The following is a 15,783-nucleotide window of genomic DNA, read 5'->3' on the forward strand; positions in this document are numbered from 1 at the left end:
ACACTCCTCTCACCTTTACTCTGGCTGATTAGTGTCCGAAGTTCCCAACTTCTTCTTGTGGACCCACTTGAATCTCCTCTTGGATATGCTGGTTCTGCAGGAAGTTATTTTTATACAAATTAAGATTTATAAAATAAATATGCTTATTTGAGAACAACTGAAAGGAAAGGTAATGGTTAAAAGCAACCTGTCCTTTCTGTTTATTGATCTTTAGTGTGTTTGGTGTTGGTGTGAGAAACTATGTTTGCAATCAATTCTAAAAATTGCACCAACTAAGAAGTTAATGGGGTTACAGGATTTTAACTACACTCATCTTTTCACTAGTAACAGTCAACAGAATACTGTGTAAAAAGTGGACTCCTTGGGGACCTCGTTCAAGATATCGGCTTCAGGAGCCCCAGCCCTGCTCCAATGGAAGCAGCAATGTGGTTCCTGAGCAAAGGTTTCTGAGGGCTGCATTATAAATGAAATTTCTACATATGATCAACCAACACAGCGTCACTTCTGTATTTTTTAAATGAATAAAAGTATTCAACAGTTAAAATATCTAGAATAATATTTTTAAAGCAACAAAAGTAGACCTATACAATGCTAACAAAGCTAAAAAGGCATCTGTATTAAAAGGCCAACATGCTCAGCAGTAAGTCTTCTCAGAAAGCTCTGCTGCTTCCTACTCTTCATTCCTTTAGAAAGGACCAAAAAAAAGGAACCTTCAAGGAATCCTCATAAAGGCATTAACAACAGAAACTGGTGAACTGGGACAAATGATTAGGCTCGTTGTGATTAGGCTGATTGTGAATGCAGCCACCACCTTAAAACACTCACCGTCTCGTTCCTCCGTGGGGCTTGAGTGACGACTCAGGGACCTAAACTGCAATTCAGCAGCTATGGAAGCCAATCGATCATTTTCAGGGACGCTGGAACCCCTGTTTTAATATTTTTAACAATAGAGCTATCACTTCAATAGAATTTAAATTGAAAGATCTGTGAGATTTTTCTAGAGGAACTAATTCTCAACTGGGGGCAACTCTGCCTGCCAGGAACAACTCTGTCTCCAGCAATGTCTTAGACACTTCTGGGAAGGTGCTACTGGCATCTAGTGGGCAGCGGAAAATGCACAGGACAGACCCACTAGAATCTTCCCCCTAAGCGAACAGTGCTGCTGTGGAGACCCTCCTCTGGAGTCTGTTAGAGCTCTAGAGTCTGGAAGGAGGGCTCTATTTTCATCTCTCCATAGCCAACACCTGAGCCTGAGAACACCTGCCTGCATAAAACCTTGTCTTACATTAACAACAGAAATAAAAACACAACACTACTGAAGTGTTACTGACGTGTGAAAAGCTCCACAACTCAAGCCCAGGGTGAATAAAACCATATTAACCAAATCTTGCTGATCTTTAAGGTTACCATCAAATTATATTTATGTCTTAGTTATGTTTAAAGTACTAAAATCATTCCATGGTCCAAAAGATTCCAAATCTCTTAATAAGAAAATGGAAGGGAATACCTAAAGGTTTCTCAAGCAGTAGCCAAGCAAAAGTGCAAAAGAGCAGGAAGCTTAATATATTAAAGAACAAAGTTAATGAGGTGATTTTCCAGAATAAAGTGAAATGTTCAGCAACCAGAATGAACCCATAAAGAGTAAAAACTAAAACTAAATAGGGAATGTGTTAAAATTGTAATTCGAATAATCAAAGAACCTCAAATAAATTTGGCATTAGTTTATTAAAGTCATTTAGTGTATTATTTTTAAGTGAACAACATAATGAACTATGGTAGCATTTATGCTCTTATTATACACTGATAGGTTGAAGGCAACATGATCTATTGTACAGACATTTACAAATTATAAAATATGCATTTTTCTGGTATTTTCCTAAGCCCTCAAAACTAGTATAGTACTTGCTAAGTCTGAAGTGACGGGGACATTTCTACTGCCATATAGTTCATCAAAAATTCAGCACTATCTGATGGGAAAACCACTGGTATTGAAGTGAGGAAGCCTATTCCACTCCTAAGCAGCACTAAAGACCACTGGTGAGACCAAGAAGTCACTAAACACCACTAATTTTCCCAATTTCCCACAGGTGAGACTGGCCAATTCCATGTCCTTAAGAGATTTTTGCATGGGTAAAAGGCAAGAACATATACTCATGAAGTGGCATATTGGGGAATGTTGAACTAGCTCTGGAGGGGGATGTAGGGGATGGGGAGGTGGGTTGTAGAGTTTGCCAATTTCTGTGGTATAACAACTTGCAAAATTTCTCAAACATCTGCCATCAGCTCTTGAGAGCCAGCAGAAGGAAGCCTCAGCAACAGCACCACTGCAAAGTGTTTGTACAAACGATGGTAAGGTAAGCTCAGAAGAGGTATTTCCTAGGTCAAATAAAATCCATTGAAAATACTTATCAAAACCTCTAGGGTCAAGTGAAGTTGAACTTTGGTTGATGTATCTGTAAGACAGGCGAGGGCTACACCCCATGGCTGTGGCAGGGATGCACACACTGGTGTCATTCTGCCTCCCCGTGGCACATTCACAAACCCATAGCTCTGCTGAGAAACAAGACCTCAGGTCTGTGAAGTTTGCCTCGGGAGCAGTGAGCCGAATCCACCAGTGACTCAGGGGCCCACGAACCAGGCTCACTGTGAAGGCACTGAGGCTTACGCAGGGCTTGAATGCAGCAGGGAGTCTGATGACCACCCACACCTCTTCACGTGGCTGTGCTCTTCTCTACCTACTGTCTCTCACACACACACACAGGGTCATAAAGTAAAGTGAACGGGAATCCTGTGTAAAAAATGTCCTTCAAGAGAGCACACTATGATACCATTAAAATTTCTAAACATCAAAGATTGTCTAAGTATGTACAAACTTAAGATGAATACTTATGAAATGCTACTAGATAAGTATTAAGATGAAATGCTGAAAAACTGCTTATGCAAAGACTAAACTCCATGAAAAGGCCAACTGTAGTATTTAACTCTCATACTAAAATACACGTAATGTACCACACTACCAACTTACAAATGCCTTAAAACACAGCACATCAACCTTTAAAAGGAGGGAGGTCACTCCCCATTGTCCAGTTCGGGAGCAGTTTGATGTGAACGTGGACACAGCAGGTGTGGGAGGCAGGAGCCATAGGTGGCCAACGCCCTCCTCAATTATGACTGTGTTTTAGACTAAAGCACTTCAGTCTGTACTGCATGAATAAAGAAGACAGTTTTGGCAGCCCTCACAGGGATATAAAAGCATATATGAAGATATTAGCCATGAAAAGCTCTAAACATAAAAATTAGGAAGCTAAATGGGAATTTGTTCAATTTGTTAATTTTTTTAGTTGACTGCTTAAGCAGTAAAATACTTTTTGACATTTTTTAGGTTATAGACATGTCTCACTAAAATTTAGAAGTATTAATTAATGAGTGAAAAGACTGCAAATATTTGTAGAAATTTTAGACTGTTATTAAAGTAAGTGTAAAAACATTTTAGTCTATTTTAAAATCTAGAGCCAGGCATCATCCCCCTGATAACTCTACTATCTTCTCCTCGGAGCTGAACACAGAGCCCTGGGTTCTATCACAAGTTGATCTTTTAAGATCAGATACCCCCAACCTAAATAGTTTGGTTTGACTCGCATTGGAAGATGGGAATACTGACAGCATTCCTCCTACTTAGGTATAGGGGTGAAATTTAGAGAGAACAACAGCTCTTCCTCCACTTAGGATAGGAGAACATGATGAAATCCTCTGCCAAAATATAACTAGAGTGGGAAAACCTACAAGACCCTCCTTACTAATACAAAAGACAATGCGAGACTTAACTGTTCTGGGGCTTGCCAAGTTGTCTGAGAGTTCTCTCAAGTACTGATCTATTGTCCATATGACACACAAACCCCATGAACTCATTTTTCCACTTCTATAAACTACTTCTAATCAACAATTATTTAAAATAGAACATTTGGTTAGAAAACTGATCTTCCCCAAAAAATTAAATGTTACCACCTCAGATCATTAACTAGATGTCATTTTTTAACCACCTCCATGAGACAAAATGCTCATGTCCCCTTCCGCTGTGGACCAGTCCTTTCCTATGATACTCCATCAAGTTATTCTTCGCAAAGTCTTTGGACATTTTGGCTAATACCAGCTCCAAAGAAATACTGACATCAGACAAGTATCTATTCGTGCTGGTCGGTGCCAGAGCCTTCGGGCCGTGACAACCTGCAGAAGGCCCTACAGCATCACTCACACACCACAGCAAAGACGCCCAACCACAGCCGGCACACACCCTAACGCTATGGTCACTGTGCAAGCACATGTGAGGGGTGGTGAGGGTACGGGACGCTGGTGGGGTGAGACTACCTGGTATCATGGGCACTGCTGATGGATTTGGGCAGCGCAGAGTCGCCACCAGAGGGGCTGGGCCGACTGGCAGCAACAGCAGTAGCAGCAGCAGCAGGGCTGCCGTGGCTCCGCGCGTCAGAAGGCACGCTCCGAGTGCTAAGACAAGAAGAAAAGCTTCAGGAACACATGTGAGAAGAGGGAATGGACTTGAAAATCTTTTTCAATTAAAAATAAATTATGGCAAGGGGGTGAAATATGTTTAAAAATATAAAATGCAAATTGTTCTTTGAGATTTGAGACTAGGTGTAAACAAGAAAAAGCCTAACTTCAAAGCTTTTCTTCTTTTTGAGACAGCATCGCACTCTGTTGCCCAGACTGGAGTGCAGTGGCGCAATCATAGCTCACTGCAGCCTTGACCTCCTGGGCTCAAGTGATCCTCCTTGCTTCAGCCTCCCGAGTAGCTGGGACTACAGGCAACGACCACTACACCCAGCTATTATCTTTGTTGTATTTTCTGTACCGACGATGTTTTGCTATATTGCCCAGGCTGTTCTCCAACTCCTGTGCTCAAGAGATCCTCCCACCTCAGCCTCCTGAAGTGTTGGAATTACAGGCGTGAGTCACTGCACCCCGGTCCCCACAAAGCTTTAAAAAAAAAATAACCATGGTCCTTATCTAGCAAATATTGTTAAATAAAATTACACTTTTAAAAAGTGATTATACAGCGAGAGAAGGTGCTCACTACCTCAAGATGCAGAAATGCCACCACATTCAAGGCAGTTATCGTGAATGTACTATAGTTTCTGAATTCACTTAGTGTTTACGTTGCTTTGTAATTACATATGCAGACAAAAATTGAATCTGGAAAGGTCATTCCAGTTTTTCTCCACTTTTAGTGGTATTTAGTATTGTTTTCAAATGTTGACTATACTATCCACATTCAAATTTGTTTTCCGAAGGTTATTTTTCGAAGGCAGGAAAGGAAAAAATGACTCCAAAGCCTGAAAGCATTTAGTAGCTTGAGGTTATAAATAAGCTGAGGAATGAAGTTATCTTGAAAGGTACAAGTCTGTTTTAAATTTGCATGTCTTTTTCTTTTGCGACTAAAGGCTTCAAGATAATGCAAGAAAGAGCTTTTACAAATGTACGAACAACGCGGAAAAGGTATTTAGCTCTCAGAGCAAGCATCTAGTAGTTTCAAAAGTATCAGCATGCATATCAGAGAGCACTCTGTAAAGCAAACGACTAGACAAGCACCAAATACCTGAATCCCTCTGGAGTGGGGATAATGAGGTGTGGGTTAGGAGGGTCACTATGGCATCGAGGTACCTTCATAGGACGGGGGCTGTTCCGGTGAATGGCTGCCAGCAAAAATGGCAACAAATGCAACTTGTTAATATGGTCCACAGAAAATCATCAAACCAAACAGTCAAATGGAAAATGGAACGCCACTCATTTTGGCCAATGACCAAGGTAAGTCCATTTATATAAGTAAAAGATAATATGACATATACAAATATTATGGAAAATGTCACTTTTTAAAAGTCAGTAAAGCCCTATTATATATTTACAGTTTTCTCCATCAAAAAACATTTTAAAAATCCTGGAGTAAAACATACATAATGTAAGCTAAACAAATGATTTAACTCATTTTAGAGATACTCCTAATAAAAAGGAGTTCTTATGTTATCTACACGTTAAAAAGATTGTGGTCACTGGTGACATTTCGAGAGGTCCTGCCTTTGAGGTCGCTGTCATTTTCCTGAGTACATGGAGTTTTACTCCAGTTCCTTTAAACCAGATCAGGTAGATTTAACTGAGTTATTATTTTTTTCAAGAGCATGTTTTCTTCTCTTTTTCTTTTACATATTCTGGTAAGAGATAAATATGAATAAAATTTAAAATAAAAATTTAAAACTAGATAAAATTTAAAATTAGAGATCTTATCTAGTGATTACAAATATGCTGACAATTCCACTTTCCCAATAACTAGATGTCAATATTAATGGACATGTGTTATATTTTGCCTACTCTCCGTAACATGCTTTTTCTCTTCTTGACTTTTAACAATCTGTTTTAACCCTCCTTAGTATTTTTTAATGTCATATTTTCTCTTCAGGTTAATACTTTCAGTCTATATATGTTTTACCCCAAATAAGTTTTGTCCTAAATGGAAATCCTGTTTCTTCATGATTTTGTTTCCTATTAATAAGGTGAAACAAGAGAGACAGAAATAGTTAAAATGGAGAGATATGAAGTTCCCTTGCAGAACTTACAAATCAAAACTTTAAAGGGACTGTTAACAAAAAAACCTCAGGCAATTTGTATCTCTGATTAATTATCCTAGCTATTACAATAGCTAGGATACAATGGCAAATGGAAGAAATTCAATAGTAACAAAGGTTAAAAGAAAAAAAAAACGATTTGGTGAGTAATTAAGCAAAGATACTGGGAACTAGTCAAAAATTAGTAAAAATTTTCCTATAAATAAAGACATTCTGTTTAAAAAACCATGTGCACATATATGTTTTGCATGAAACAAAACAATTATTTTAATAGTAGGTATATGTAACACTGCAAAACTTTCCACTTCATTGGAAAGAAAATTCAAATGGCTAATAAACAAAATGGATGTTCACATTTCACTACTGGTAAACACTGATTATAGAGATGCTTTTCATGGCCAAAACAAAAAAAGCCCATAAAAAAAATGGTAGAAAGAATTACAGTACATTCATGACGGCCACAGTGTGGTCAATAAAAAGAACCAGTGAGATCGATACCTGTTGACACAGAGACATTTCTACAATTGTAAACGAACCACCCTATAAATGACTGTGATGAAATGGTCGCAGAGAAAGGTACAGGTAGAATGTATTTGTGTGATTATATGAATCTACAGAAAATATGGAAGCTTACATACCAGGTTGTTATTTGTTACACGCTTACAACAGAGGGAAAGGAAGAAAGTAAGCAACAGTAACAAAATGACAGTTGATGTGCTCTCATTTTCATTCATTTCTTTTGTAAGAACACAAAACCAAATGATGACCCCTGTTGTGTATGGAACACTAGAATTTATACAATGTTATTACTTATTTAATCCTCATTAGCATCCAGTTCACTCATTAAAAAGGGAGGCTCAATGACGTTAAATGAGCAGCCCCAGGTCAATTGCTGTCCAGGCCCCCACAGTTCGTTCCACTAACCCACAGTGGCTGAGAGGACAGAGGACCATGTGAGTCTCCAGCGAGCGCTATTAATGAACTGTCCCACTGCAGGGTGGAGTGGCAGGCATATTGAAAGATGAGCGACTCAGATGTTACCCAGGACTACCTTTGGATTAAGGAAGTATGAGTCATTTTTATCTTCTGTAATCTTTCTTCTACATTGATAAATTTTCTAAATGTGTATCTTCCATATTTTTCTAGATACTTTTTCTATGTTGTAATTTTTCCACAATGAAAATGATACCTTATGTAATAAAATATTTTTTAAGTAATTCTTACTGAATTATCAATCATGTGTTCTTAGAGAAACATGAACGTCTTAAGAGATCAGAAAATCAAAATTATTCATAATATGCTTAGGCAAAAGCCTGATAAGACAATAGCATGCTTTATATAAAATGCTCAAATAGTCTTACAAATGATAACTTTCATTTTCACAACCACCTTGGGAGAAAAAGAGGTATAAACTGAAGATTAAAAAACCAACAATTAAAACCCATTCTACTAACTTTCTGTAGCTAGCAAGTACCCTCTATGAAATATAGTTGATGTTCAATAAATTTACCATTTATGAATTATATTTTGTGTAACTGAAATTGCATAAAATTTCTAAGTTTTCATTTTTGGGTGTTTATTATTATAAATACAGTTTTGTTTTATTTACAACCTATCTCAAGAATGGCATAAAACATAGCTTTTTTTGACATATATTTTGTTTTCAACATTCCAACATACACTGTAAAAGCGTTAATCATTCAATGTGACTGTAAAATTGTACATAAACTGTAATCAAAAATTGTAATTAAAGTAATATATATAGCAGCATACCTTAACTTGATTTTTTAAAAAGTAAAACCAAATCAGAATTTACTGCAGCTGGTGGGAAGGTGGGTACTTGGGACAGCTGTGGAGAAATGGACACTGCTGTCCTCAAAGGTGAGGAAGGAGGGACAGGGAAGTGATCTGCAGCCACCTGCAGCTGGGGCGGTTTCTCCTGCTTGGCAGACAACACCCTCCTCCAGTCTTTCCTCCCCATCAGAAAAGACGGTAAGGGGGGAAAAAGAATGGTATATTGGCATAGAAAAAAATGTATAATTGAATACTGCTGGCTAGCATGGAATAGCTCATGGCTGACGTTTTAATCTTCCTGTCAGATTTAGAAAGACTGCTGTGGAGTTAGCTGTCTACACACCTCACTTCTGTCCCTCTCATTGTCGTTTTCCTGAATATTGTTAAAACACCTCTTATACCATTTTAAACGACTGCAATTACAAGAGGATTTGTCCACTCAAATCATTGTGTTCCAGAAGAAATGCTGTAACGGCTGTCTTACCAAGGTACAAACCTGTAACAGGACTGTGTGGTTTTCCTATGACATGGCCAATGCATTCATTCATCAAGGCTTGTAAACTCTAGAAACCAAAAGAAATTGGGAAAAGTAAACATACATGCTTTCTTAATTACGGAAGTAGCACAAATTAATTTTCAGTGTATTTTTAAAAACATGCTACCCAAACTATTTTCAGTTAGCTTAAAAGAAAACAGGTATAAACACAAATTGTATGTAATTTAAAATAATATTGCGTATTTCATTTTTGTAAGTAAAAGCAAATTAGCTGTCAACTTCCCATAACACAATAATGTGTACAAGCAAAGAACTTCTCATGTAATCGTCTCTACTACTGGGAGAATAAAATAAATGAATTCACTCTTTGAGCAACATCATGCTAATCTGATGACATTTACCCGACTAACAGTGATAATATTTAACATGAGCGAGATGCTCTCAAATGATGCACACTGGGGTGAAAGAGCTAATTTTTGTTCTGCCCCAAAGCAGCAGCTATGACAGCAGTAAAAATATAAAACTACCGAATATGTTAGAAGGGCCAGGGTTTACAAACTAGACATTGATTTAGTTGAACACTAATGTTACAGAAAGAAAAAAATATCTTACTCTGCTATGAGGAGTATTTTAAATTTCTCAGCATTATCATTACATGAAAAATATTTAAGAGCCACTACTACGGCCGGGCGCGGTGGCTCAAGCCTGTAATCCCAGCACTTTGGGAGGCCGAGACGGGTGGATCATGAGGTCAGCAGATCAAGACCACCCTGGCTAACACGGTGAAACCCTGTCTCTACTAAAAAATACAAAAAACTAGCCGGGCGAGGTGGCGGCGCCTGTAGTCCCAGCTACTCAGGAGGCTGAGGCAGGGGAATGGCGTGAACCTGGTAGGCGGAGCTTGCAGTGAGCCGAAATCCGGCCACTGCACTCCAGCCTGGGTGACAGAGCGAGATTCTGTCTCAAAAAAAAAAAAAAAAAAAAGAACCACTATTACATATAAAACATACACCACCAGAAAATAAAGAGTGACTGGCTTATTTTATAGTGAAAAAAACTTTAGAATATTCCATACCAAGAAGTCATCTTCTGGTAAAGCTGAAATAAAGGCAGGTTCAATTGCTTGTAGAAAATCAAATCCTTGAGTCGCCCACCTGGTATATGAAAAAGTTTAGCAATCACAAAACAACCAAGAAAATGCTGTAGCAGTTTTAGACTGTACAATATTGAAAAGTAACATAATTATAATTACTATTTAGGACAAAACACTTTTTTTTTTTTTTTTGCCTGGGTTCAGTAAGTTTACAGTGTGACCTTTTGGAAAGGAGAATAATTTTTTTAAATTTAATTTTGTTTTGAAACCAATAGGAAGCATGGAAGAGGATTTTAGACATGATAGGTGCCATCTGTAATTCAACAATTATTTATTTGTAATTCAACAATTATTTATGAGTTTTGTAACACAAAGTTCCTACTTGAGTCTCAGGCACAGCAAATGTGTTCTCTCTAACTTGGAGAAATTGCTTAATGACTTTTAAAAAGTGCCCCATGCTACCCCTCCATTACAAATTACAGAACACTCAGCTATTTTTCACACAGTCATGACACTTTAATAACTATGTTTACTTTAGTGGAGCTACTATTGAGCCTCACAGATGATTCACCCATTTCACCCCTGCAAATTCCAAAACGGTTTCTTAATGAATAAATTTCATGAGGGAGGAAAAAATATTAGTCATCAGGAAGACTTGTCAAAGGAGAACATGAGTTCCCTTAAAGACAACTCCAATTTGGAACAAATTTTTAAAAAAGTTTTTTCCCAAGAATTATGCAGTTTTCTCTATATATTTTTCTATTAAAAAAAAAAAAAATACCTGAACACCAAAGAGTTTAGGGTGCTCCCTTCTGTATCATCTGCTCAAAAAAAATCCCATAGGACATATATGAACAAATACTCCCAACCCCACATGACGTATTTCAGAAACATCCTACTTGGTCATTACCTGGGTCTTGTACCTCTACCACTCTCACATTTAGTCAGGACATAATTCATCCACTTCCGGGCAAAGCTTATATATTTGTCTCCTATCTTCTGTCTAAACTCCCCAGACATCAAACGAACAACTTCTTTATGATACTGTAAGAAGATTTCATGTATATCAAAATTAAGAAAATGATCATTAAATAATACCACACACTATAATGCCATGTCTGTTTAAAATGTTTTCTAAAAACAAAAAGTGAAATCCAATTAAAATTTCTATATTTTGAATATTATGAAGAACTATGGAAAGTATAGTGTTTCAATACGCAGTTTCATAAATGTTTCACTCCTGAGTTTAAATTAAGAATGTGCTTTCATGATATAAAACATCTCTTTAAAGTTTTAAAATGTTAAGTAGTTGGCTGTTGGCACAAAAGTCGGACAACTACCTAACAGTTTAAAAGTACAGTAATATCTCCGATATACAGCAGTGATATAAGATGATATTCTTGATTATGCTGTGATTACAGTATCAGATTTACTGCAAAAGGTTCCTAAAACTTTCTGTAAGTTATCAAGCAATTACTAAACTGTAGTGTGTGTTTCCTCTTATTTTGAACCTACCTCAAATCCAAAATTGTACCCCTGAATCATTGCTTCTCGGTAGTACTGTTGCAAGGTGACAGATTCGGATTCATCAACTTCAGCATCGAATTCTGATGTGAACATGTGGTCCACGCGGTCAATGGCATTGCTTATTCTGTTGCATAGCTCTAATGCATCATTCTAAAGAGTCCAAACCAGGATTAATGCAAAACGAAGTAAATCATACAATACTTACCACATTTTAAAGAAAGATTTCATTCATTATCACACAGACATTAACCACTACAAAATAATTCAGCCACTTTTAGTTATCAAAAGGAATTACCAAATATAGAAGAAATTATGTCATTTTATTTGGCATTCTTAATAGAAGAGAAAAAATGCATTTAAAATGATACAGTCTAGTTGTAATCTGCTCTTAGAATAGATGCTTTTATCTTCAATATTTTTATACGTCAACCACCTGTTGTTTTCTCCTCTTGGACGGTTGCTCAACCATAAGTATGGGTGCAATTCCACAGAGTAAAAAAGCCCACGTACTTCCAGACGACCTCCACAGTGTTCTCAAATCAGGCTGTCCTCATTTCCCTGCTACTTCCTAGTCCAGGGGTTCTCTTCTGGGGTGGATTTTTCGCCCTCCCCTCAGTGTCTGGAGACGTTGTCCAGAGAAGTTTGACTGTCAAAATTTGGAGGGAAAAGTGGAATCTACTGGGATATGGTAAGTGGAGGCCAGGAATGCTGCTAAACGTCCTGGAATGCACAGGACGGACCTCCACAACAAAGAATTGCTGGCCCAAATGTCCACACTGAAGAGGCTGAGAAGCCCTGCCCTAGTTTGAGCTTTCGTCACCTCTGTCGGTAACACCACAATAGCTCCAAATTGGTCTCCCTTTCTACCCTTACACACGAGTGCATACAAGGTCTCCATCAGGCAGTCCCCTTACTATGGTTACAAAATATTCTTCCAGCAATCTATAAAGAGAGATAACCTAAATATTTAGTTAATAAATGTTTATAGATAAATGAGACAAATCAGACTGACAGAAGAAAAACAAATGTTTATGAAATGACTTGTAACTTCAGAGAGTGTTTCTTCTTCAAGAAGTTAAGCCTTAATGTGAGTGAGAAGACGTAACTGATCACCTGCAAAAGTGTGGATGAGATCAAGACTGATACATGGGATACAAAATAGAAAGTGTCAAAAACAGAAAATAATGGAAAAAGACAGCCAGGCTGTAGCTTGTTATAAACTTTGAAAGGCCTTTGTGCTTCTCTGCAACTTTTTTCTATTATGTTTAATTTGGTTGATTTATTAAACAAAACAATAAATCTTCTATTACACACTACTGATATGGAATACCTCTAGTAAATACTGGAGATTGTGAAAGGAGAATGAAATTTACACTGGGAATGAAGAGACCTATATTCCTAAATTTTCAACTTTGCCACTAGCCAGTCACGTAGTCATCATGAGTAAGTCACATAAAGTTCAATTCTCTATCCTTTCCAATTACAAAGTTCTACAGCTTCAGGAATCTCAGAATCTGTAGTTTAGACATAAGAAAATATGTATTGGGAAGAGAGTTGAGTGGGTGGGCAATTTAAGAGCTCAAGTTCTTTGGATGATATTACTTTACACACATTACCACACACTGACTCTTCCACAGTATTTCAGCAAAAAGGAAAAATCTCAGCTAATGTAGAGAACAGCGTGATACCTTCAGCTGCTGCAAAGCTTTGGCGATGACCGGCTGACTGGATGTCTGCTCCTGGCACAGAGTCATAAGTCCCTCAATGGACTGCTGGAAAGCTTTTCTCTGAATTGTGAGATGGGCAGACTGCATGACAACTAGTAAAAGATTATCCACCTGGGAGGAAAATCAAGCACAGGACACAAAAACCAACCCAGTTACTAGTTGTTATTCTAGTTCAACACCAGTCCAAAAACAATGCCAATCTCAGGGATACCAGGCCAACAACCATCTGATCAGAAAGTCATTTTTAAGCAAAGCTTCTCCTACATAGCAACACACTTCAGTGGGCATTGACAGCTGGGATATTCAGCACCATGGAGAACAACCCCTTGGGACTGCAGGCATGACATCTTTGAGATATCCTAGAACTTCAAGTGTTGAGTACTGCTAGTGCAGAGTGTGAGTGTGAGTTTCAGTGTGTGTATTGGAGCAGTGTGAAGAAGGAAAATGTAGGAATAAGAGACATCAATTGAAGGGCCTTATATAAAACATTAAGAAATCAAGACTTTATTACTTTTGTTCTTCAAGAGATAAAGAATCCTTGCAGTATTTTAAGTAGATCTGTGATGCAATCAGATGTATTATAATGATCACTCTGGAAGTACAAAAACAAACATAGAATTGGAGAGACAGAAGGTGAGGTTTGAAGCAGGGAAACTCAAAGAAAGAAACTGCAATAGTTCAGGAGAGGGATGGTAAAGTTCTGACTATAGCAGCTGCTCTGGGGATGCAGGGAAAGGATCATTGACTGGAAATGCTTCTGGCAAGGTATTAACTGGAAAGGTGGGAGGCTGAATTTATATTAGCTGTCACATTTCTGGTTTAAACATGTGAGTGAACGCGGAACCATTCACTGAGACGGAATATAAAAGCAGAGTTGTTGGGGTGAAGGGACACAGCAGGCCAGTGTATACTCAGTTCTTGTGAGACTGAGCTCAAGGTGCATATGAACACTCACCACAACTGTTCCTAAGCTGAACACAGATAAATGAGAAAGCTTCTCACAGTTTATAACTAATGAGTTATAGAAACTGTCACGAGGTCCCTGTTAGGTAGGGAGGGGACAACCTTCACTACAAAAAGTGAAAATTAAATAATCAGTAAACCTGAATACTTGGAGAACTGGGATTTCTAGAACTACAAATTATATTAGTGACATAATTTCTTTCAGATCATAGCTCCACAGCTGAACTAAGCTGTGGCTGAACTAAGAAAAGATATAAACCAGAAAGATGGTTTATTTCAAATATTCCAGAATAATTTAACAGAATGATACATTGTACAAATTATGCTGCAAAATTACCTATTAACACATTGAGGCATATTTTTGGGAAGTATATACTTGTGATGACTAGGGTAGCTGCACCCCTCATTCATGAGTGGCTAACAGTTCATTCTTACTAAAAGTCCTTTAAGTAACACTGCTGAGAAGTCGGAGGTGAGATGTACCTGCATGCTTCTCAGGGTGTCAACAGTCTCCACCTGAGGCACGACTTTGACAGGCTGTGCCTCCCACGTGCCCCAGCTGTCCTCTGAATCACGGGCTCGATCACCGTGCTTGGTCAGAAGCAGATAGGCATCGAAGAGTACGTCGTCTGAATCTTTTGAACAGTCCTTTCCTGCGGCTGCATTGAGTAACTGCAAAATAATACTCTTCTCCTCAGCAAGAGTGTCTGGAACAAACACTTGCAAGTTTTCTAACCCAGGAATTTGTACCTGCAAAAGAAATAATCCAAAATCTTAAGGAACGTTGTACACTAGAGAAGTATGTTATTTAAAACAAACGAACCTAGGAAAGCAGAGGCAGGTTTAGGGAGGGGATGTGGGAAGGGTGCGAATTGGAGCAGTGAGGGAACTGCAGGAAGGAAGCTGGGTTCAGTGTGACTGGAGGAGGCAGGAGGAGTCTGTGAACGCACTGGAGGAGAGGCCTTACAGAGTCTCCCGATTACTGGACATCCTCCTCACTGCTTTCTTTTCAACAACAAAGAAAATACTCGAGGGGGAGGCAAGACAGCCTGAAAAAACCTCAACCACTGCTAGTTTGTGATGCTTACAGAAAATCACCTGGCTTGGGAAAAAGGCAAAAATTGTTAATACAGATTCTCTAATTATTCCAGGGCAGGGAGCCAGGGGGTCATCATAAGAAGGCTCCTTGAGATCAGTTTCTCAAAGGGTACACATGTGGTGGCACGATGCAGGTCATGCCTCCCACTCTCAGTATAGGCGTGGAATAAAACTGTGGGCTTGGGATAAAATGTTCAGTGATGACATCACATACGCATTCTAACAGTGCTAAATGTCAAACAACTTAAAGTGGAGTAAAGTTGCTGACTCAAAAAGTGGCTCTAGTGATGACCAGGATCTTGATGTCAAAGATTCACTGTAAAACTTTTGAACTGCATCAGGAAATATAAGGGTGAAAAACAAAACCACTATTTAAAATAAATATTATCTCCTTATACACATTATTTCAAATAAGTGTAACTAAATTAATAAACAGCATGAGTAAATTTTTTA

At 38.2% G+C, this 15,783-nt stretch overlaps 1 protein-coding gene across 6 annotated transcripts in view; it reads right to left on the reverse strand.

Moving 5' to 3' along the window:
• MAP3K4 (mitogen-activated protein kinase kinase kinase 4) overlaps positions 1-15,783 on the reverse strand; it is a 126,129-nt gene that overhangs the window by 14,817 nt on the left and 95,529 nt on the right. For 3 of the 6 annotated variants that reach the window (XR_012094994.1, XM_008007748.3, XM_038001185.2), the window contains 10 exons: positions 14,716-14,982; positions 13,231-13,380; positions 11,531-11,692; positions 10,926-11,059; positions 9,998-10,076; positions 8,911-8,989; positions 5,612-5,708; positions 4,366-4,503; positions 826-926; positions 14-94 (listed from right to left, as the gene is read on the reverse strand). Coding sequence is in view for 5 of the 6 variants with exons in the window: in XM_008007748.3 (XP_008005939.3) it covers positions 14-94; positions 826-926; positions 4,366-4,503; positions 5,612-5,708; positions 8,911-8,989; positions 9,998-10,076; positions 10,926-11,059; positions 11,531-11,692; positions 13,231-13,380; positions 14,716-14,982 (1,288 nt within the window). In the remaining variant the exon portion in view is untranslated. The remainder of the gene's footprint in view (positions 1-13; positions 95-825; positions 927-4,365; positions 4,504-5,611; positions 5,709-8,910; positions 8,990-9,997; positions 10,077-10,925; positions 11,060-11,530; positions 11,693-13,230; positions 13,381-14,715; positions 14,983-15,783) is intronic. The other 3 variants (XM_008007749.3, XM_038001184.2, XM_008007750.3) reach the window with 3 other exon arrangements.

This window comes from Chlorocebus sabaeus, chromosome 13, assembly GCF_047675955.1.
Source record: "Chlorocebus sabaeus isolate Y175 chromosome 13, mChlSab1.0.hap1, whole genome shotgun sequence".
NCBI lineage: Eukaryota > Metazoa > Chordata > Mammalia > Primates > Cercopithecidae > Chlorocebus > Chlorocebus sabaeus.